Below are 24,061 nucleotides of genomic sequence, written 5' to 3'. Positions count from 1 at the left end.
GGAAGTTAGCGGTAAGTATGGTTGTAATTACTTTTCAGGGTCAGTGCTGGGCACTAAGATCCAGCACTGGGATCTCTCCTAAAAGCAGGTGAGTATTTTCTATTTTGTTACTTGGTTGATTTTAGATGAATATTTTAAAGTTTAGAAACTCCACTCTTGGAAGAATTTTCAAGTGAAACCAGTCATTGTTACCCTGTGGAAGAAAAGTGAGTTATCGGCTTTTGGGTAAGTACTCGACTGGCAGAGTTAAGGTGCTGGGCATAGACTCGGGGGTCTCCCAGGGTCAGGTAAGTACAGTTGTTACACCCTCAGCGGCACAGGGGCAGCTGGGTGCAGAGTGAGGTAGGTCCAATGTTATCCTATGGGAGGCAGGGGACCCGTGGCTAGCAGGCCACACGGTTGTGGGAGCTGGGCTCCTGGTCACTTGCTCAGGGCAAATTGGGAAGCAGGTTAGAGTAGAAGTTGCACTGCCAGGGCCGCTCGGGCGGCTGGGTGCAGGGTGCTTTCAAGCCGTTGGGCGCTCAATGGATTGCAATGGAGAAGCTCAAGAACGAACAAAGGCTGCAAGCTCGGGGATGAAGATTCTTCAGGTGCGACCACTTCGAGAGGTAAGTTGGGTAGTTGGAGGATAGGTAGGTACCCAGGAGTTGGGCACAGGGGGGCCGCAGGGCGCCGGGTGCAGGGGTGCCTTTTGGTGTCGGGAAATCTTACCCTCTGTTGATCGCGGTTGGGGGGGTCCCTGGTACTGAGGCTGCAGGCGTTATCAAGAGCGTCGAGATGGGTCCTTGGGTGCTGGATTCGGGGTCACAGTCGCCAGGGGGACGTCCTCGGGGTCTTTCTGCACCCGCCAAGCCTGGTCTGGAGTGGACAGTGTGCAGGGTTCGCGGTTCCTGGCTGATGCCAGGGGTAAGTTACTTTCTTTCAGCAGTTTCACTGCTCGTGGGAGTCCCAGATGCTTAGAGTCACAAGGTAGCCAGGTGCTCCGGGGTTTGTGAGGTTGCTGGCCACAGGAGATGCCGGGATTTAGCAGGAGCAGGTTCGAGGGTCGACGGGCTGGTAGGGCTCGGGCCAAAGCAGTTGGTGTCTTCCTCTTGTTAGCAGCTGCACGGCAGGTCTTCTTGCTTCTTGATCTTCTTTGCTGTTTCGGAATCTGGATCTAAGGAAGGAAGGTTCAGGGTGCCCCTAAATACTAAATTTAGGGACGTTATAGGTATGTAAAGGGCAGGGACCACTGGGTACCTGCCCTGGGGTGGGTACACCCCCTATCCTGCCATTCTCTGGGAGGGGGGCAGTGGCCTAGTCCTGATTGGGCAGAGCTCCCCATCTTCAAGATGGCGAGAACCCGGAGATGTGCTTCACCTCGCCTCCCCCACCTGAGAGGTGGGGTTGGCAAAGGCTGGCACACCCCCTGTCCTTCCTTGGGGTTTCCAGCCAGTCTTCCCGCCAGAGTGGGGGTTTAGAGCCGGTAGGGGCCAGTTGCTGAGTACAGCAAGTGGCCTGGAGAAGCTCAAAAAGGCAGCATGCCTTTGAAGCTTCCCCCTGCCAATCCTGGTGGAGGAGATTTAGCACCACGCCCAGGATGTGCATTGTTGCAGACCCAGGAGAGCAGGGGCTCTCCTACCCAGGGGTCCAGCAACATGTCTGCTGTGTGGCAGCCTAGGCCGCCCCTCAGACAAGACGTGGATTGTAGGTTAGGTTCAGGGGGAATCTCTAAGATGACCTCTGTCGTGCATTGTACATTAAATCCTGAACTGGCATCAGTGCAGGTTTAATGTGCTGAGAAGTTTGATACCATACTTATCAGTCTTCAATGGAGCCATCCTGGTGCTGTGGAGTACGTGTTGACGATTTCCCAGCATCATATACTCTTAAATGGCAGCACTTTACTTACAGTCCCCAGGAATGGACCTGGGTACTGTAGGGGTACAGGGCTCACACTCCTGTACCCACACCACTGGCATAGGGCACCCAGCTCGAGGGGTGGCCGATGTATGCCAGGGCAGTGTTTGTTGTGGGCATGGCACACAGTGTGCCATGTCGACTCTGTTTTGTTCTATACTCAGACACTCAGCCTGCAAGGGCAGTGTTTGTGTCAAGGTACAGGACCTCTAAGGGTGGCACAATACGTGCTGCAGCCCTTAGGGGCCTTCCCTGGTCGCAAGGCCCTGGGTACCTAGTGTGCCATTTACCAGGGGCTTACATGTGGCCAAGGTTTGCCAATTTGGGTTTTAGGTGTCAGCACAGTTTTTAGGGAAGGAACATAGGCCCTGGCACCTGATTGGCAGGAGCCCAGGGCACACTCAGTCAAAGTACATTCAGCAATTCAGCAAAAAGTGGGGGCATACCATGCAAGAAAGATGGCACTTTCTCACAGGTTCATATCTGCTCATGCAGATATTCCCATTCCTGTGGTATAGTGGACCCTGTCTTAGGGCTGAAAGGCCTGCTAGAGATGTGACTTGCCTATACTTTAGGCAGTGCTTGTTGGCATGGCACCCATGTTGTCTTTTTTCACTGCACCAAGGTATGCAAGTTTCAGTGGCATGGCCTTGGTGAGAGGTTCCTAGGGGGCCCTCTTCAGTTCCCATGCTCTAGGTACCCAGGGTACCATTTACTAGGGACTTACAGGAGACCTGAAGGGCCAGTTGTGGAACAGTTTTAGGGAAGAAGCACTGGCACAGGGGTCCTGGCTGGCATGAGCCCTGTGTACTACAATCGAAACCACATCATTTCCCAGGCAAAAAGTGGGGGGATAACAATGCCAAGAGGATGCACTTTCTCAGAGTACCCATGTCCTAGGTGCCAGGGGTACCATTTACTAGGGACTTACAGGGTGATAAAGGTCTTGCCAAATGTGGAACAATTGCACAGTTACCTTGTTTTTGGGAAACACTGGCACTGGGGACCTGGTCAGCAGGAACCCAGTGCACTTCAGTCAAAGTTGCATCAAATACCTGGCAAAAAAAGCGGTGACCATGTAAAAAAAAGGACATTTTTCTACACACTGTCAGCAGCATGGACTTGAGATCGCTGAATGCCAACTATGTGTTACATCTGCACCTTGTTTGGAATGGCACAGACGTTTGTTCTTCATGTTCCAGAGACTTTGTGAGGCCACTTCCAGTAAGTCCTTGCAGATGGCCAGAATGCAGTTTGACACATCAAGTCAGGCCTTCATACGTCAGACTGTAGCCTGTTCTGTGTGCACTTCAGTTGCTATCATAAGGCATGCCTGGCTCAGGACCACAGGCTTCTCATTGGATGTGCAGGCCAACTTGATGGATTTTCTATTTGGTAGCACACAGTTGTTACTCAAGAAAGCTGACAGAACTTAACAGGTTTAAAGTCATAACTCGCTCATTATGGCTCCAACAAAACCAGCCACAACAAAACTATTGTAAATTCTCCAATTTTCGTGTTCCCTCCAGGAGGTCCACAGAAAGGCAGTATCAGTTCTCTTCCCCCATTCACACCCAAAGAAAGTGGTGGGAATATCCTCCTTTCTGGTATCCAAGAAGGCCGGCGGTCTCCGTCTGACCTTGGACTTCAGAAAACTAAACTTCTTCCTCTAAAAGGAAAAGTTCAAAATGCTGACACTAGCTCAAAATTTACTGGTGCTGGAACTTGGAGACAGGATGGTGTCACTCGACCTGCAGGAGATGTATTTCCACATTGCTAACATGATGTCACACCACAAATACTTGAGATTTGTGGCAGGTTCAACACACCCCCTTGAGTCTTCATGAAGATGATGGCAGTGGTTGTGGCCTGTCTCAAAAGTTTAGGAATCCCCGTCTTTCTATACATGGAAGACTGGCTAGTCAAACCCAGTTTGCCAGAGGTGGTGTTGCATTATCTGCAGTCAACAGCATCTCTTCTGTTCGACCTAGGCCTTTCCATCAACTAGTCCAAATCTCACCTGTGGTCCTCCCACCCAACTCCAGTCAATAGGGTTGTTACTGGACACCTCCATTCCCCACGCCTTTCCTACACTTTAGAGGATCAAAGATTTCCATTAAGTTATCCCATCCTTTCACTAAGGAAGCGAGCCCCCGTAGTAAGTGTCTTAAGGTTAATAAATCTGCTGGCTTCCGCATTATCTTAGTCACACACGTCCCAGGAGGGGCCTGCGGTGGTGCCTCCACAGGTAGTGGCAACAGTATTGGGGGGGGCTGTCTGATGCCCTTGTGATCTCCCGCAGTGCTACGGTAGAAGTGGCCTGGTGGGGTAACGAGGCGAACCTGAGCTGAGGGTTGGCCTTCATTCACCCTCCAACTATTACTACGGGTAGTGACTGATATCTCCACCTTAGGTTGGGGAACCCACCTGGAGATCACATCCTTCAAATCATACTGCTGGAATTGTGGGCCTTTGGCTGGTGATCAATACCTTCCTCCCCTCCATCCAAGGTCAGTCCATCCATATCTTGACGGACAAAATTACAGATGTGCTACGTTAACAAGCACGGGGGAGTAGAGGTCTCACCTCCTTTGTTTGGAAGTGTTGAGACTGTGGTCTTGGGCACACTGTCAAGAGATCTGGCTCCTCGAAATCACTTAGTTGGGTCTCTGAATGGTGGAGCCAACAGCCTGAGTCAGCTTTATCTTTACGACCACAAGGAGCATCTCCTACCAAAGGTAGTCCAGGACATCTTCGCCCAATGGGGCACTCCTCAGGTGGACTTGTTCTCCTTTTCAGAAAATGTTCAATGCCAGTCTTTCAATTGAGGTGTAACTTTCAGCTGCGTTATGTTTACCCCAATCCCCTGGATACCTCAAGTTCTGAGGAAGATTCCCACTGACTTGCTGTGAGAACGTGGCTCTGTATATACTGTTCCTTAATAGGTACAGGGTGTACAGAGTCCACAGACCCCAAGGGTTTAACAGAGGTTAAAGTTAGATATAACCTTACTCTCCAAAGTGGTAGCTTGGTAGAGCAGTAAGGCAGTATCAGAGGACAGTGTAAAGCATTTGTTGTACACACTCAGTCAGCAAATGGTCTCACACACTCAATAACTGAACTCTAGGCCAATGGTTTATATATAAATATATGCTTGTTTTATTTTAGAACCAACACTTGGAATTAAAATATACTTTCTCGACAGGAGATGTTTCATCAAAATACTTTTGTATATGCAATAGACTTTTTAGTAAACAGTTACAAGTAGTTGCAGTAGGCAACTCTATTTCTAAACACAACAATACATTGAGCTCAATGATAAATTCAAGTTATTTGCAACAGATTACTTTTTAGATTACTTTTGTAATTCCAGGACTGGATCCTAGATTCAGTCCTGGGTCAGTTCTCAGAATCAGGTGATGAAAGTCGACTTTAGTACTGTAATGATTTTTGACTAATATTTAGCTCTTTTAAAAGTTGACACTTAAAAAATATTTCAGAGAAAACAATCAATGATTCCCTATGGAAGAAAATTCAGGTTATAGGTACAGTATGTTCTCGTTACTTTTGTAATCCAGTACTGGGTGCCTAGACTCAGTACTGGGACCTTTATCCAAAATAGGTAAGTAATTACGTTTTCAGAGTTTATATGATTTTTGAAGAATATTTAAAGATTGCAGAAATCAACACTTAGAAGAAATTTCACAGAAAAACAGTCACAGAAAAGCCAGTCAATGTTACCCTATGAGGAAAATAGAGTTTGCGGTTTAAGGGTAAGTACTCGACTGGCACAGTTGAGGTTCTGGGCACAGACTCGGGGGGGGGGGGGGGGGGGGGGTCTCCCAGGGTCAGGTAGGTACAGTTGGTTCACCCTCAGCGACTCTAGGGCGGCCGCGTGCAGAGAGAATTAGGCCAAATGTTATCCTATGAGGGATAGGAGGGCCTTGTTTGGTGGCTGCTGTCTGGCAAGCCACGCGGCTGTGGGAGCTGGGCTCCTGGTCACTTACTCAGGGCAAGTGGGGAAGTAGGTAGGTGTAGAGTTTTCACTGCCAGGGCCACTCGGGCGGCTGGGTGCAGAGGGCTTTTGAGCCTTCGGGCGCTCAATGGATTTCAATGGGAAATCTCCGGTTTGGAAAAAGACTGCAGGCTCTGGGACGAGGACTCTTCAGGTGCCACCACCACTTCGAGAGGTAAGTTGGGTAGTTGGAGGATAGGTAGGTACCCCGGGATTGGACACAGAGGGCCGTGGGGCGCCGGGTGCAGGGGTGCCCTTTGGTGTCGGAAAATCTTACCCTCTGTTGATCGCGGTTGGGGTGGCACACTGTTCTGAGGCTGCAGGCTTCTTCAGGATTGTCGAGGGGGGTCCTTGGGTGCCGGACTCGGGGTCACAGTCGCCGTGGGGTCGTCCTCGTGGGTTTAGTTCACTCCGGCACTGGCCAGGCTTGGCTGGTGCAGAGTGGGCTGGGATGGCGGTTCCGGGCTGCTGCCAGGGGTGAAAGGTAGGTTCTGAGTAGAACCTCTACTCATGGGAGTCCCAGGGGATCAGAGTTCAAAGGTAGCCAGGTCCTCCGGGGTTTCTGAGGTTGCTGGCCACAAGAGATGCCAGGTTTGGAGCAGGAGCAGGTTCGAGGTCTACAGGCCGGTAGGGCTGGGGCCAAAGCAGTTGGTGTCTCCCTCTCCTTCGCAGCTGCAGGGCAGGTCTTCTTTTCTTCTTGCTCTTCTTGTAATTTCGGAATCTGGAACCTGGGGAAGGAAGGTTCAGGGTGCCCCTAAATACTAGATTTAGGGGCGTTACAGGTAGGTGAAGGACAGGGACCAATGGGTCCCCGTCCTGGGGTGGGTACACCCCCTATCCTGCCTCTCTCCTGTGGGAGGTGGGCAGTAGCCTAGTCCTGATAGGGTAGGGATCCCCATCTTCAAGATGGCGAGAGCCCGGAGATGTGCTTCACCTCGCCTCCCCCACCTGAAGGGTGGGGTTGGCAGGCTGGCACATCCCCTGTCCTTATTTGGGGTTTCCGGCCAGAGCTTCCCGCCAGAGTGGGGGGTTGCAGGGGCCTGGGGAAGCTCACAGAGGCGGCATGCCTTTGAAGCTTCCCCCTGCCCATCCTGGGGAGGAGATTTAGCACCTCGCCCAGGATGTGCATTGTTGCAGGACCAGGAGAGCAGGGGCTCTCCTACCCAGGGGTCCAGCAACATGTCTACTGGGTGACAGCCTAGGCAGCCTCAGAGCAGACGTGGATTCGTAGGTTAGGTTTCAGGGGGCACCTCTAAGATGCCCTCTGGGGTGCTGGGTACATTAAATCCCACACTGGCATCAGTGTGGGTTTAATGTGCTGAGAAGTTTGATACCAAACTTCCTAGTCTTTAGTGTTGCCATTATGGTGCTGTGGAGCTAGTGTTTGACGAGCTCTCAGCACCATGTACTCTTAAATGGCAGCACTGCACTTACAGGGCTCAGGAATTGACCTGGGCTCTGTAGGGGCACAGGGCTCCTGCTCCTGTGCCCACACCATTGGCATAAGGCACCCAGCTAGAGGGGTGACTGATGTATGCCATGGCAGTGTATGTGATGTGCATGGCACACAGGGATGTGTGCCATGTGGTTTTTGTTTTGGTTTTGCACCCAAACACTCAGCCTGCAAAGGCAGTGTGTGTGTGTGTAAGGGTACAGGGCCTCTAAGGGTGGCACAAGGTGTGCTGCAGCTCTTAGAGGTCTCCCTTGGTCACAAATCCCTGGGTACTTAGGGTACCATTTACTAGGGACTGACATGTGCCCAGGTTTGCCAATTTGGGTTTGGTTTGTTTTAGGGAAGGAACATAGGCCCTGGGCACCTGATTGGCAGGAGTCCAGGGCACACTCAGTCAAAGTGCATTCAGCAATTCAGCAAAAAGTGGGGGCATACCATGCAAGAAAGATGGCACTTTCTGACACTTGCTAAGAAGGGTGTATTATGTGGATGTGTTTGTGTGATATCCAAGACAGTGTATTAGGAGTTCTCGCAGTTAGTGATTGTAAGTGGGAGGTCTGTATGTATGTTTTTTTGTGTAGAGCAAACCTAGCCAAAAGACAGCTGAGCGCTGTGCATGGTCTGTAATCAAGGAGGAAGTTAGCGAGCTGAGAGACCATTGTCCAGAAGTAATTTGCATTCTGAATTGGGACATTTAGTATGGATTTTATAGGGATGCGCAACTGCCACTCCTCAAGTCTTTATAGTGGTGTAATGTTTTGCTTGGATTTCGTAGCCTTCAGGTATTGTTTCATGGAGGATTGGCCCAGAATCGTCTAATAGCCATGTTCTTTAACAAAAAGCAGGCCAATGTCCGTGTCTGACAGAAAGTCGAAGATATTCACAAGCATTTTTTGTTAAAGGATCATGTGGTAATGTGGTGCTGCATAATGAGTAGTGTTTGAGGTTGTGCCATTCTTAGTATGTGATGGAGTTGATTGGGAACAGTAGAGCCATTCTCCGGTACCAGTGAGTGACATAATAAAAAGGGCAGTGAAAGGTGGTGAGGTCGAGGTGATTTTGGAGGGTAGGTATTTGAGGGAGAGAGGAGTAGGAGCAGTATGAGATGTCGAGCAATATGAGATTGGCTTTATAAGCGGTCTGCTGGTGTGTGGGTAAAAGGGGGAGGAGTGAGAAAGATAGAGATGAAATGAGGATTTGCAAGTGAAAATATAGGAGAATACCAGGGAGGTTATTAAAAGTAGTTAGTGAGGAAAAGCAAAACATGTGAGGGTGATTGTGGTCAGGAAAGCTTTGGGAGTGATTGTTTGGAATTATACAGTCAAAAGGGAAAGGTTGAGTATTCTTGAAGGGCAAGATGAGGAATGAGGAAGAGGTAGGTGGAGATGGGGTACTAGAGAGTGGGAAGGTAGGGGAAGGATATATGTGTCATCATGAGGCAGAGGAAAAGGAGAAAAAGATTCTGGAGATTAGGGTAATGGCATGGAGAGGCCGTAGCTATGTAGCCAATAGGTTTGGATAAGTTGGTTGGCTGGGGATTAATATGGAACTGGTTTGGTCCCGGGATAGTGATAGAAGGATGTTGGTGCATAAAGTAACTCATGAAAAGCTTTCAGTGCCCTGTATAGTAGGTAGTAGGTATATTTTTGTCTGGATTTTTACTTGGTTGGTTGTGTAACATGTAGCAAATAAGTCAATTGGAAGGACCATGTGCTGTGATGAGAGATTACGTCAAGGAGGAATGATTACACACTTTGGTGGGTTATGAACATTTTGCAGGACCGCTGGGCACTGACTCACCCACATTTGCTAAACGTATTGATAAGCTGACTAAAAGTTGCTCGTTAATATGAAAGTGTATTGCATATCAACGTTTTATGTGTTTTATTGCAACATCACGTATTTGTTTGTGATTTTTGATCATCCATTTTCATTTTAAGGGCTTCTCCTAGTCCACTGCCTGTGAGGAGAGTGTCTTCATCTAGATCCGTCTCGGGATCACCAGAGCCACCACCTAAAATGATGCTCCCACCCCCATCACCATCCAGATCACGATCTCCCTCGCCAACGTGGTCACCCGCACCACCAGCACAGAAAGTTCAAAGTGCTTCACCAAGTCCCTCTCCTGTAATGGTGAGTTTAGCTCAATTTAACTTAGAATCAATTTCTTTCTTTTGTTTTTCAGGTTCAGCTGTATTTGAAAAGTAGCTGTGTGCCCTGTAACCTTTAATACATTTTGCAAGCGTAACATTCTCTAAAGGGTCCTCAGTATTTGGTCTACTCATACCATTGGAGCCACTTAGTTGCACCAGGGCTATTCTTATGGCAAGGCAGTCAACCTAGAGCCTATAGATGTCCTGGTTTCTTCTATATGAGGATTGTCTCTGATTTTTCTATTGCATCCTAACAACTGATTACAGTTACTTTAACTTCTTTTTGAGTTGTTGCATATTTTCTCTTCTTGTAGACTGTGTGTGAGATATTTTATGTGCTTTACCTTTCTTTTCACAACAGAATTTTATTTCACCTTTTCTATACCACATTGTGGAAGTGGACTGAAGTGATACTGGTTAGCATTGTAAAAGTCTGTTTTGCCTAAACCAAACATAGTAGTAATTTGGGAGTGGGGAGGTTTTGCCTGGTCAAAGGTAAAGTATACAAGCCAGAGTTTAGGTTTCTCTTGTATATTGGAAATCACATATCCTTTAAAGAAGGCTTTGAAAACTCAGAAAATATACTTTGAAAAGCAGCCCAAAAAAGTAATGCTTAGGAATGTTTTATGTCTTCAGCATTATATCTTTAATAGATTCACATGCTTGAATTGTCCCCATCGGCAAGGTGCGACTGCCCACTGTGGTATTTCAATAGCTGTATCAAGAAAGTTTAATAGAAAACAAAAACAAGCATTTGCAGTGTAATAGGTCTTGCCTGTTTTAGAGTTAGACCTATTGACGTTGTACATGCCTATGTTTTACTTATGTGTTCTGGTGTGGAGTGTGGTGGATGTATGAACAGAGAGGCAGCTGCAGGACTGTCGAGAGGACTCAGATTGGGGAATTATCACTTGAACAAATGGCAACTGAGAGGCACGCTGCAAGCCTTCGGACGAGGTATACATGTCTCGAAGCCGCGCATGCACTGCTCATGTGAGACCGTAAAAGTCAGGTACTAAGCACCTGCACTTCTTTATTTTGAGAGGGAGAGGACATGCACTTCTCACCAGAGGTACAATACTTAACATGTCTGCTGGGTGGCAGCCTAGGCAGCCCCTCAGACAAGACGTGGATTGTAGGTTAGGTTCAGTGGGAATCTCTAAGATGCCCTCTGTCGTGCATTGTACAGTAAATCCCACACTGGCATCAGTGCGGGTTTAATGTGCTGGAAGTTTGATACCAAACTTCTCAGTCTTCAGTGTTGCCATCATGGTGTTGTGGAGTTTGTGTTTGGCGAGCTCCCAGCACCATATACTCCTAAATGGCAGCACTGCACTTACAGTGCCCAGGAATGGACCTGTGTACTGTAGGGGCACAGTGCTCATGCTCCTGTGCCCACACCACCGGAATAGGGCACCCAGCTAGAGGAGTGGCTGATGTATGCCAGGGCAGTGTAGGTTGTGGGCATGGCACACAGGGATGTGTGCCATGTCGACTCTATGTTTTATCTTGTACTCAGACACTCAGCCTGCAAGGGCAGTGTGTTTGTGTTAGGGTACAGGGCCTCTAATGGTGGCACAATAAGTGCTGTAGCCCTTAGAGGCCTTCCCTGGTCACAAGGCCCTGGGTACCTAGGGTACCATTTACCAGGGGCTGACATGTGGCCAGGGTTTGCCAATTTGGGTTTTAGGGAAGGAACATAGGCCCTGGGCACCTGATTGGCAGGAGTCCAGGGCACACTCAGTCAAAGTACATTCAGCAATTCAGCAAAACATGGGGGCATACCATGCAAGAAAGATGGCACTTTCTTACATCACCCACATGGGCCAGACAACCCTGGTTCTAAACCCTTCTCGAGATGTCTGTTGTACCCTATGAAAAGCTCTCCAGCAGGCTGAACAGCTCACACTGGATTAAATCCAGATCAGGCACCTATACCACAGGCAGCTCAATCTAGCGTTTTGGCTACTGAGGCCCTTGAGTATGGTTACTTCAATCTCCCTTAAGAATTTCTTGGACATTCTCAGAGAAGCATGCAGCTCCACTACACGCGCCTGTTATGCTGTCAAGTGAAATAGGTTTGTCCACTATTACATTTCAAAATGTTTAGACCCTCTCATACCAGTACAGGATATTGTTGGTAACCTCCTTCACATACAAAGGTTACATTTAGCTTACACCTCTATGATCCTTCACTTGGTCGCCTTGCCATCAAGGTTCTATTGGAGGAACTCAAATGTGTCGTCCCACCTAGAGTTCCTTTTGCCCGTCTGGAACCTTAGTAGTGTTCTTACTAGGCTTATGGGCCCTCTTTTTAACCCCTGTGCTCATGCTCCTACAGTTTCTCTCTTGGAAGGTTGTCTGCCTTGTCTCTATCACATCCCTAAGATGTGTTAGTTAACTACAAGCCCTAGCCTAAAAAGAGTTGTTCGAGGCATATGAGCTGCAGATTATACACTGTGCATAGCTCGCCATCTGGTGTTGGGCCCGGATGTTTGCAGTTTGTTTTTCCTCTTGCAAAGTCTTTGGGAGTCACGAGTTCGGTGACTCCTCCTCTGGTTCATTTTGCGCATGGGCTTCGGCTCCATCCTCAGATTGGTTTTTTCCGCCATCAGGCTTGGATGTAATACTTCACGCTCTGGTTCCGAACTTCCCAGTTCAACGGTCGACGCAAAATCCTCGCTCATCGAGCTTCTTCAGACAATAAATCATCTTCTCTTCGGCACTTCTTCGATTCCGGTCGTCGACGGCGGCCTTCGGGCCTATTCCGGCTCCGGTCTCGGCTGATGGAAAGAACTCCCTTCAAGAAGTGCCCTCGATGTGGGTCCAAGTTTCCGCACACCGATCTTCATGAGGTGTGCAACCTCTGCCTCTCCCCAGAACACGAGGCCCAAGACTGTCCCGCCTGCAAGTCTTTTCGCTCAAAAAAAGACCATTCGAGATCGACGGCCTAGACGCAACATGGCGCACTCCTCGACCTCCGCTCCAGTCGACTTCTTCGGGGACGACGACGAAGCTCCGGGACAGAAGGACGTCGAACAGGAGGACGACAACCTCGTCAGTGCTTCCGAGGCCGACGACTCAGATGTGGAGGACATCACCCCGGCGCAGCGGGTCGTGAGTACAATACCCACGCCGATACCGAAAAAGGCTTCGGTCACACCTTCGCCTCCGGGGCTAGGCAAGACCAAGGACACTGCTTCTCACACCCCACCTTCGGGCCCGGTAAAGAAGCCTATTAAGCCTTCCGGCAGCTCGGGCTCGAGCCAGCCGACCACCGGTGCAGAGAAACACCCTTCGGCACCGAAGCAAAAATCCACACCGAACCCGGCACCGAAGTCTTCGGTGTCGAAACCTGCTCCCCCGGCGCCGACCAAACCTCACAAGACCCTCGGCACCGACACTCCCGTGCCGAGGCCTTCTTCGGCACCGTCCCAAAAAATCGGAGGTTCCAAAGAAGCACGGCTTTGATAAGCCTAAAAAGCCGTCGGGCCCCGAAACCTTCGGCGCCGACCGAACAACCAGTGTCGCAGGAACTTTTCACACCGGATCCTCTGCAAAAAACACTCACCAAGGATCCAAAAACTGGACACTTGACATTGTCTTCAAAAAAGAGACACGTGGACAAACCAGCTCCACCTCCAAAGAGAAAGGACATTGCTACCTCTCCTTTCAGGGTGCCTTCCCCACCTCCTCCACCCTCTCCACCTCCACCACCTCATCGCTCCCCCACCTTGTCTCCTGTCCCAGACGATTTGGGAGACCCTTATTATGATCCAGCAGATGTGCCACAATACCCCACCCCTACTGGATCTCCAGACCCATGGGATGATTATAACAATCCGGACATCACAGATGTCCCACAGGATGATCTTTACCCATCTAGGCCGTCCCCACCTGAAGATTCCTTGGGTTTCCACCATTTGTTACAACGGGCGGCACACTACCACGGGGTGGAGTTACATACTGACCCAGTGGAGGAGGATTTTCTCCTAGACACCTTTGACGATGCACATAGGTCTACTGCCATTCTACCTATGTTAAAAGGCGTAATTAAACATGCCCCTGAGGTTTTTAAAGACCCAGTCAAGGCCAGGGTCCTAAACCCTCGTATAGAGAAGAAATACAAAGCCGCCCCCACAGACCCTTCTTACATTAAAGGCCCTGCACCATTGGATTCCCTAGTGGTATCTACAGCTAGGAAGCACTCAAATTCTCAGGCGTCGGGCGAAGCACCCCCACCTGACAAAGAGTCCAAGCTCCTAGACGCGTCAGGGAAGCGCACTGCGTCACAAGCTGCCAATATATGGCGTGTCGCCAACACGCAAGCTCTGTTAGCCCAATACGACAGGGCGCATTATGATGAGCTAGAGACAATCATGCACCATCTCCCTGAAAAGTACAAGACTAGGGCTAATGAACTGATTCAAGAGGGAAAAACAATAACTAATACCTCGATACGCTGTGCCCTAGATGCAGCAGATACAGCCTCCAGGGCCATAAACACCAGTGTCCTTCTCCGTCGCCATGCCTGGCTCAGAGTTTCAGGGTTTAAACCGGAGGTACAAGCCTCTATATTAAACCACCCATTCGACCAACATCATCTATTTGGCCTCAAAGTAGACGAAGCCCTCAAAGATGAAAAAGGATACAGACACGGCGAAATCCATGGGAGCCCTGCAGTCACATACTCCCAGGCGCTCCTTTCGCCGCTCTTCCTTTCGGGGCACGGGCAGAGGCTACTCCTCGGATAGTGCATCCACGTCCTACAAATCCCCTCCACAATCTACCTTCACAAAGGGTTATCAAAGAGGCGGATACAGAGGCAATAATAATAAGGGCTGAAGCAAAACAAATACCGCCAGCTCTGCCACACCTCCTGCCCAATGACTTTGCCCCGCTCCCTCCAGACCATTCCACTCCGGTCGGAGGCAGAATACAACATTTCCTTCACGTCTGGGAGACAGTCACCTCAGACAAATGGGTGACACAAATTATTCAGTCAGGGTATTGCCTAGAATTAACATCTACCCCCCCAAACATTCCACCCAGGCACCGCCCTATGTCTCAAGAACATACTGCGCTACTAACACAAGAGGTGATCTCCCTCCTGCAAAAAGGAGCAATAGAGCAGGTCCCCATAAATCAACAAAATTTAGGGCTCTACTCCCTGTACTTTCTGATTCCAAAGACAGACGAGACTCTACGACCTAGCCTAGATCTCAGACCTAAACACCTACATACATTCAGACCATTTTCACATGATAACCCTTCAACAGGTTCTTCCACTCCTCTCCCAGAACGATTTTCTCACCACTCTGGATTTGAAAGACGCATACTTTCACATCCCAGTACACCAGTCTCACAGAAAGTACCTCAGATTTGTGGTGGACGGACAACACTACCAGTTCAAGGTGCTCCCGTTCAGGGTAACAACAGCACCAAGGGTTTTCACCAAGTGCCTGGCAGTAGTGGCTGCACACCTCAGAAGACAGCACATTCACGTCTTTCCATATCTGGACGATTGGCTGATAAAAGCCACGTCCTACCAACAGTGTGTGCACCATACCGCCGCTACGGTCCAACTACTTCACCAGCTAGGTTTCACGGTGAACCATCAAAAATCCCACATGGTACCATCACACACGAAACAATATCACAGAGCCACCATAGACACCTCAAAAGCCATAGCCTATCCCAATCCTGCCAGGATTGCAAAAATACAGGCTCTGCGTCAAAAATTCCTATGTCAACTCTCTCTCCCAGCAAGAGTGTTTATGCAGCTCATAGGGATGATGGCCTCTTGCATCTTTATAGTGCCCCATGCAAGACTCCAAATGCGTCCACTCCAAGAGTGCTTAGTGCGCCAATGGAACCAGGCCCAGGGACAGCTGACAGATCTGGTGTTGGTAGACCGTCGCACCCATCGCTCTCTGCAGCGGTGGAACACCACAAACCTTTCCAGAGGTCGACAGTTCCTGGACCCGGTCCCACAGATAATTCTAACAGCAGATGCATCGCTCTCCGGCTGGAGAGCTCATCTGTTACATCTCACAGCACAAGGCACATGGACGCCGCAACAGAAGTTACTCCACATCAACCATCTGGAGTTACTGGCGATCTTCCTCGCCCTAAAATCCTTCCAGACGCAGGTTTCAGGCAAGGCAGTCCTCATTCGCACAGACAACATGACTGCCATGTACTACATTCAAAAACAGGGGGGCATACACTCTCCACAGCTCTCTGTTAGCACAGAGCATATGGAGATGGGCAATTCCACAAAAGATTTTTCTCCTAGCCCAACACGTCCCAGGAGTCCAAAACACCGTGGCAGATCTGCTCAGCAGGCAGACACAGCAGATCCACGAGTGGGAACTTCACCCACAAGTTCTTCACCTGTTCTTTCAGGAGTGGGGGCATCCACACATAGACCTATTCGCCACCCACGAAAACAAAAAATGCCCAAGCTTCGCCGCCAGATATCCACACCCATTGTCCAAAGGCAATGCGATATGGATGAACTGGTCAAACAAATTTGCATCCGCTTTTCCACCTCTCCCACTAATTCCATTAGTGGTGCGAAAGCTACAACAGCAATCCCTAACTCTGATCCTAGTAGCTCCAACATGGGCCAGACAACCGTGGTACACCACACTGCTGGAACTCTCAGTAGTACCACACCAAAAGCTACACCTCTCACCATGCCTTCTAACCCAGAACCATGGAGAGATCAGGCACCCGTACCCAGCTCAGCTCAACCTTGCGATCTGGCTCCTGGGGTCCTAGAATTCGGATACCTTAACCTTCCCCCTGATTGCATGAACATTATCAGGGAAGCTAGACGCCCTACTACTAGAGCGTGCTATGCAGCAAAGTGGAAAAGATTTGTTGTTTACTGCCACAACAACACAATCAATCCTTTAAATGTATCCATACAGCAATTATATGTTATTTACTCCATTTACAAAGGTGTAACCTAGCATATACTTCCATTCGGTTACACCTCGCTGCAATTGCTGCTTATTTACAGAACAGGCAGCACCTCTCACTTTTCAAAGTGCCTGCCAGCAAAGCCTTTATGGAAGGCCTCAAAAGAGTAATTCCACCCAGGGTACCACCCTCACCTGTCTGGAACTTGAATATAGTCCTCACACGGTTAATGGGACCCCCTTTCGAACCATTACATAAATGTGAGCTGCAATTTCTCACATGGAAAACAGCTTTTCTAGTGGCCATCACTTCCCTCAGAAGGGTTAGTGAAATACAAGCACTCACTATACAGGAACCTTTTCTCCAGATGCATCAGAACAAGGTTGTACTCCGCACCAACCCCAAAGTCATTTCTCCATTCCAACTAAACCAGTCGGTAGAATTACCAGTCTTTTTCTCGCAACCCCAAACAGTTGCGGAAAGGGCATTACACACACTGGATGTTAAAAGGGCTTTACTTTACTACATCCAAAGGACGCAACCTTTCAGGAAAACCAAACAGCTATTTGTCTCCTTCTCCCCACCACACAAAGGCAACCCTATTTCTAAATCAGGGATAGCTAGGTGGATTGTAAAATGCATACAGATTTGCTACCACAAAGCAAAATGAACGCTATCTGTTCCCCCTAAAGCCCACTCTACAAGGAAGATAGGGGCTTCTATGGCTTTCCTAGGGAACATACCACTAGATGACATCTGCAAAGCAGCGACATGGTCAACACCGCACACCTTCACAAAACATTACTGTGTAGATGTGCAAACTAAGCAACAAGCTAGTGTGGGCCAAGCTGTACTAAAAACACTGTTTCAAACAACTGCAACGGATGCCGGTGGTCGCCGCTAGGGTTGGGTACTGCTATATAATCTATGCACAGTGTATAATCTGCAGCTCATATGCCTTGAACGGAATATGCTACTTACCAGTATGCATCTGTTCTTGGCATGTAGAGCTGCAGATCTATACACGCCCACCCGCCTCCCCGGCTACCTGTATCCATTCCAGTTTCTCTTATTTAGATGCAATACACATAGGTTTCTTTACTGTTACTACTACGCTCCATCTTTCCCTGCTGGCGAAAAACAATCTGAGGATGGAGCCGAAGCCCATGCGCAATACGAACCAGAGGAGGAGTCACCGAACTCGTGACTTCCAAAGACTTTCCAAGAGGAAAAACAAACTGCAAACATCCGGGCCCAACACCAGATGGCGAGCTATGCACAGTGTATAGATCTGCAGCTCTACATGCCAAGAACAGATGCATACTGGTAAGTAGCATATTCCTTTCTTTCAGGTCCATAACGACTGTGTCCTCCTGAGGACCAAATACAAATTCCTACCAAAAGTTAGATCTCCCTTCCACTACAACCAAACTATCAAGCTCCCCGTCTTTTTCCCTAAACCAGACTTGTTGCAGAAAGAGCTCTTCACACACTTTATGTAAAATGCACCTTTATGTAATAAATTGACAGGACCAAAACTTTCTGCAAAACATAACTTTTCGTTATATTGGTCAGACCTCATAAAGGTCACACTTTGTCACAATCGGGTACATCAAGGTCGATAGTCAAGTGCATCCAATCCTGCTACCTCAAAGTAAAGAGAGCGTTACCTGCTAGGCCCAGACCACATTCTACCCATAAGAAAGGAGCCACTATGGCTTTTCTAGATAATATTACCAAAGCTGACATCTGCAAGGCAGCTACATGATCTACTCTACATACATTCACTGAACATTACTGTCTGGACATCCTAGTTTGCCAATAAGCTAGAGTTGCTCAAATGGTTTTAAGGACTTTGTTTCAAGTATCTGCACCAACCACTGGCTGACCACTGCTTACATTGCTTTACAGTCTATGCAGACCTTGTATGTCTACAGCCACACATGCTACTAACTAAACATTTTACCTACTCTGTAAGCATCTGTTCGGAGCATGTAGTGCTGTAGATTTACATGTGCCAACCTGCCTCCCCAGGAGCCAGTGGTTGCTACAGATTACTTTGACTTCTTTATACACTTTCACGCTTGATCTTCAAAATGTCCTGCATACTGCTCCATCAGTATGCTCGCTCGCTGGGCAAAAACAGAATGGAGCTGATGCCCATTGCCAACTAAGTGTGTAGTCACTATACTGCATGACTTGAAAGATCAAACAGAAATTACTTGCAAACATCCTACTCTAACACTAGATTGCAGGAGTAAGGAGTATGCAGAGAATAAGTCTACAGCACTTCACGCTATGAGCAGATGCTTACAGGGTAACATTTTCCTTTATTAATAGATCTCTTAATTTGAAATAAAATTTAAATATATTTTTCAAACAAACAGATTAATATTTTGACTGGGGAATTATTTTTAATGCCAAACAACGATAGACATGTAAATTAATATTTTCATTCAAAATCTCTTCTCTTTCAAAGACTTCTGACCAAGAAGGTGGCGGGAAGAAAAAAAAGAAAAAGAAGGATAAGAAGCATAAGAAGGATAAAAAGCACAAGAAACACAAGAAGCACAAGAAAGAAAGGGGTTCTAATGCAGAAGGGGCACCTAGCCCTCCTGCTTCATTGTTGGAAAGAGGAGAAATGGACGATGATAATTTACCTAAAAAGGTAAATACTGCATAAATCCAGCCTCCATTTAAACTGTCTTCAACCCATCTGTCTTTTGTATCTGATGAAAATGAATAGCAGTAAGGTGCTACATATATTTGATAATGTCTGTATCATTTGTCAATGTACTTCTTTTTAAACTGTTAACATTTTAGCAATATTCAAAATATGCATTATATATTCGTAAACAAAAATTAAATGGGTAAGTTTGCCAGGTGCTGACTTCTATGTTTCTTTTTATTGGAAGCTCAACTGGTGACTTGCCACATAATGTGATGAGCCTATTTCATACCCTAATATATTTTTGTGGCATTCTAGTATCGGCACTTCCCAATGTATAACACCTTGAGTTGAGACTAAAGGTTTGTGTTTTGAATTGATGATCCAGTTAAACATAAGTGTTAACTTACATAAAAAGATCACACCTGTATGTAATACTGTTCATTTATTGAGTCCTCTTAATGATCTCACTCAACCATGCAAACAGTTTCTAAGTATAAGTTGACACATGAAGCTCTTATATGTAATTATTCAATGTATATTTCTGCACCACTTGTAAATGCGCAGTGGTACAGCTTCCCTACAGCCTGATTTGAGCTAATCGTCAATCTTTTCATTTAACAAGGCACTCTTAGAACCTTTGATGGCTGCATGTGAGAAACTCTTCTCTGGATTGTGATGCAAAGTTTCTTTCTTCCCATCCTTCCCCCAGAGAGACTAGTGGGCCCATCCTCTTCTGTAAAACTCTACTCATATCATTTAATTACTGACCCTTCAGATTTTGACAGGCTGAGCTCTGAGCTGAAAGGTTTTTACCTCTAGCAGCCTATCACTTTGAACTGCCATGTGCCGCCTTGACCTGTGCATCCATATCCTGTGGGAGCAAAAATGACTGTTTCTGTCTCCCCTACCACAAGTAAAAACACTTTCTGATCTGGTCAGCGATGGTGTGGATATTTCCAAATAAATCCTGAAGTGCCGCCTCGAGTCTGACACAATCCATAGCTATGGATATCTCCCTAAACCACTGTGTCTGGATATCTTCAACTGACTTCTCTGGTGGTGTTCACGCGACCCGCATGGACCTGCCCTTGAATGGCGATTGGCTATTAAGAGAGATGGCCAACTCCTCACTGAAGCTCATCTAAAGCAGAAGAGCCATGGCAAGCTCCCTGGGGATTGCCTCCCCGGTGATGAAATTCTATCAATAGTACTCAAAATGTCAGGGTTATTTCAGCACATGTCTTTCCAACCAGAGTCAATCTTCCCATCTAAAGGGGGTGTGGCCAAGCAAAGTGCCTGCATCAAAGTGTTTCCTAAGAGCTCCTGAGCACGTGGAAGAATCCTGCTAAAGTCCTTAATTTGTAAACCTCTCTTCAATCTTACGACGTATCAGTGTTTGTGTGTAGTGGTTTGCGGATTCCTGGCTCTTGCCTTCCCACTGAGGCTGAATGCAGGGCGAGAGGTGTAGCCTACGGAGGAACTTTACTACAGCAGATTGATCGATGGTCTGTGTTGGTGGCTGTTCTGCATAATTGAGCAGTACAGTGTTGAACTGAAGCTGGCAAGGCTACAATGAAGGATTGCTGGGTACGGACGGGTCTGGGGCCAGTTATTGTCTGCTGACTTTGGCGTGCAATGAGTTTGGTCCATAGGTTTGGTGACGGACTGAGGTCTAGTGTAACACTGGCTCTGACCCCCTTCGTCTACAGTCAAGTCCAGAGCTTCCCGAGACCTGTGTAAACCTACCGGTGGTGTTGATAAAGTTGGATAAGCGGTTAGGCCTTGAGAAAGAAATGTGGGGCTGGGTTGCAGTGAATGCAGTGCCAAACGAGGCCTGTGTCATGAGCCAGGCTCCACACGCAGGCTCTGGAGCAGTTGGCCGGTACAGGCACGGTCATACACAAATGACTGCACTCGCCTAGGTCTACCATTCATCATCAAAAATTCTATATTCGACTGTTACATCATGAAAGAACACCATGACAAAGTTAAAAAGGGAACTATAAAAAGGAAAGAACAAAAATCAAATACAAAAACAACAAGCACAAAAGTTTAAAATCCAAAAGAGCATTACATAACTTGGTCCAGCCCGTTAAGACTCTTCTAAAAAGAGATTAAATCAACATGGCAGTCTTTCCTTGCATCATAAAACAGTAATACAAAGAAAAGAAAAAAAACAACTGGGTTAGTTATACAACTAAATGTCAAGAATAGTGGATGCTGGAGGGAGTGCCTTCTTTACAATTGCTCTGCGAATAGCCCAGGAACAACTAAAAAATTTAGCCATTGCAAGGACTATGTCCTCTCGTGTGTTTGTACTTAAGATATGAAATGCTATCTTATATGATCTGGTTCCAAGATTTAAACAGATCGGCTTAAGCCAAGTGGACCTGGGACAGACGTAGGCGAGACACACAAATAGGACATGAGTAATTGTCTCAGCCTGTGTGGGGCAAGTGGGGCAGAACCTATTGTGACCATTCTTCCATTTACTTCGAAAAGAATTAAGTGGGAGAGACCCCACTCTGAATTGATGGAATAATTTACGGTCTTCAGGTCTGGAAATAAAGTTCCAGTAAGGTTCAAAGCTACTAATAAACTTATGGTCCATAAAAAGACCAGAAAGGGAGCTTCGATTTATCCCACATCTAATTGTCCCAAGCCTGGAATCCCAATATAGGGCTTTGAAGTCCTGTTTATTAAGGGAATCGATTGCCCCTGGGGTCTAACCAAAGGTGGCCCAATCCCATATCATATCAGCCAACTTTGATATATTGGAGCCAGGCGATTCTACTAGACTTATCTTGGTCTTTGATATACCAAATCGCATTTGCATACGAAAGTAACTCAGGGGTTGTCCACAATCTTCTCCAGTAGGAAAGGGGTCTAAAACCAGCTTCATCATCAAACGCCCTACATCCCAGATCTAACAGAAGAGGTTTAATAGGTGTGGCCTGAGGGAGACCAGTCAGTGAGCGCAAGAACTTATTTTGAGCTAGTACTAGGTGCGAAAGATTGTCATAACCCCATATCTCCGCCCCATAAATAATTGAGGCTCTTATTTTCCCATTATACAGTGCAATGGCAGGTCTCACTGGTTTAGTATGTAAGACTTTGTGTTCTTTTAATAATGCCCCAGCTAATTGGTTGTTTGAGGACAAATAGATCAATTTGTGGCTTCCAGGTCAGCCTACGGCCCATGGTGATCCCCAGATATGTAAACGTGTCCGTTTGTTCCAACGAAATATTATTCATTGACAGTTTACACTTAATTATTTTACTTTTGTGCATCACCATGTATTTGGTCTTATCAACGTTTATGGCCAGATCATGGTCATTACAAAAGACCAAAAATCTATCTAGAGCCCGTTGGAGACCAGAATGAGTCTTGGACAGTATGAGCGTGTCGTCCGCAAACATAAGGAGTGGGACCCTAAAGCCATCCAATAAGGGAGCATCAGTTGGAAAGTTTACAAAATAAGAGATAACCTTATTGATGAACAGAGAAAACGGGGTCGGGGCCAAGACACACCCCTGCCTTACGCCCCTGTTGACAGAAAATTTTTCAGTAAGCTCACCCTGTTGTCCCCATCTAACTTGGGCATAATTAGAGGTATGGAGTTTGACAATAAACGATAAAAGGGCCGGTGGCATACCTGCCTCCTTGAGAGAGTCCCACAGCTTGCTGCGGGTAACTAAGTCGAATGCAGATTTTAAATCTACAAAAGCAGCAAACAGGGTTCCCCCCGTTAGGATGACCGTTTTCTAATAAATCATAGAAAATCTAAAAACCTGGTCAATTGTACTAGCGTGGGACCGAAACCCAGCTTGAAAGGTGGATAATACCTGGAACTCATCAATCCATTCATTGACCCTAAGTAATACGATCCTGGCCACAAGTTTTTGAAGTGAGTTGATTAAACTAATGGGTCTATAGTTGGATGGGCTGGAACGGTCTCCCTTTTTAAAAATAGGTATAATTTCCGCACCTAGCCAAGAGGTAGGCAAGGGAGCACCCTGTTGCAAAGCATTTATCAAAAAAGAAATATAAGTGGCCCAGTTTTTTTAATCAAATTTAAAAAGATCTGTGGGGATTTAATCCGGACCTGGCGCCCGACCTGCCAGCGCAGCTTCAATGGCTTTCTCAATCTCTGTCAAACCGAAGGTAAGAACCTCCGTAAATGCAATATCAATAGAATCAGACACAGGGGTTAGAGAACAGGTGAACTGGGCTTGGTAGTGAGAACCCCACTTGTCTGGGGCTACATTGTTAAGTGGAGTAGGCTCAAACACCCCACTTCCCCATTTTATTAAATACCAAAATTTCCGCCAGTTCTTCTCTTCAGAGTCTTTTGTTAATTCCTCCCATCTTTCTTTGTCCAAACGCTCTCTAGCCTTCAATAAAACACTTTTATACGATACCCTAGCTACTTTAATAGCCTGGATATCATTAGATTTAGTTGCTTAAGAGAGCGATCTAAAAGCTGCGGAACAATCTTTGTTGTACCATTTAGCTGATTTTGATCGGATGGAATTATTAGCCTTCCCTTTGAGGGTGAGCAATGATTTCAGTTTTTCAAAGAGTACTTCATGCTCTGTCTTTAAACAATGAGGGGGAACTTCTAAAAAATTATAAACCGATAAAGTCCGGAGTGAATCCTCTAGTGACTTACGAAGCTGGCTTTGGATGCCTTCATTATCAATTACTTTAGCCCATTTTAGTCGACGACAATCATTTGATAGCTCTATGTCACCGACCCGCTTTTCCCTGGGAGAGCCAATGCCCACTGTGGGCTTAGATACTAACCTCATGGAAAGAGGTTCGTGATCACTCTCTGGTCTAGAGATCACAACCATATCCAGCACAGTAGACCAAAGATCTAGAGTGACAAGGATATAATCGATCCTGCTCCCACTCTTTCAATTAAAGAAAGTATTGC

At 47.1% G+C, this 24,061-nt stretch overlaps 1 protein-coding gene across 10 annotated transcripts in view; it reads left to right on the top strand.

The window, feature by feature from the left end:
• Positions 1 to 24,061, top strand: part of SRRM1 (serine and arginine repetitive matrix 1) — a 639,067-nt gene that overhangs the window by 539,236 nt on the left and 75,770 nt on the right. For all 10 annotated transcript variants that reach the window (XM_085647827.1, XM_085647825.1, XM_085647826.1 and 7 more), the window contains 2 exons: positions 9,308 to 9,500; positions 18,930 to 19,118. In XM_085647827.1, coding sequence (XP_085503953.1) covers positions 9,308 to 9,500; positions 18,930 to 19,118 — 382 coding nt within the window. The remainder of the gene's footprint in view (positions 1 to 9,307; positions 9,501 to 18,929; positions 19,119 to 24,061) is intronic.

This window comes from Triturus cristatus, chromosome 3_2 (genome assembly GCF_964204655.1).
Source record: "Triturus cristatus chromosome 3_2, aTriCri1.1, whole genome shotgun sequence".
Lineage (NCBI taxonomy): Eukaryota > Metazoa > Chordata > Amphibia > Caudata > Salamandridae > Triturus > Triturus cristatus.
This window is presented reverse-complemented; position numbering and strand designations above follow the sequence as displayed.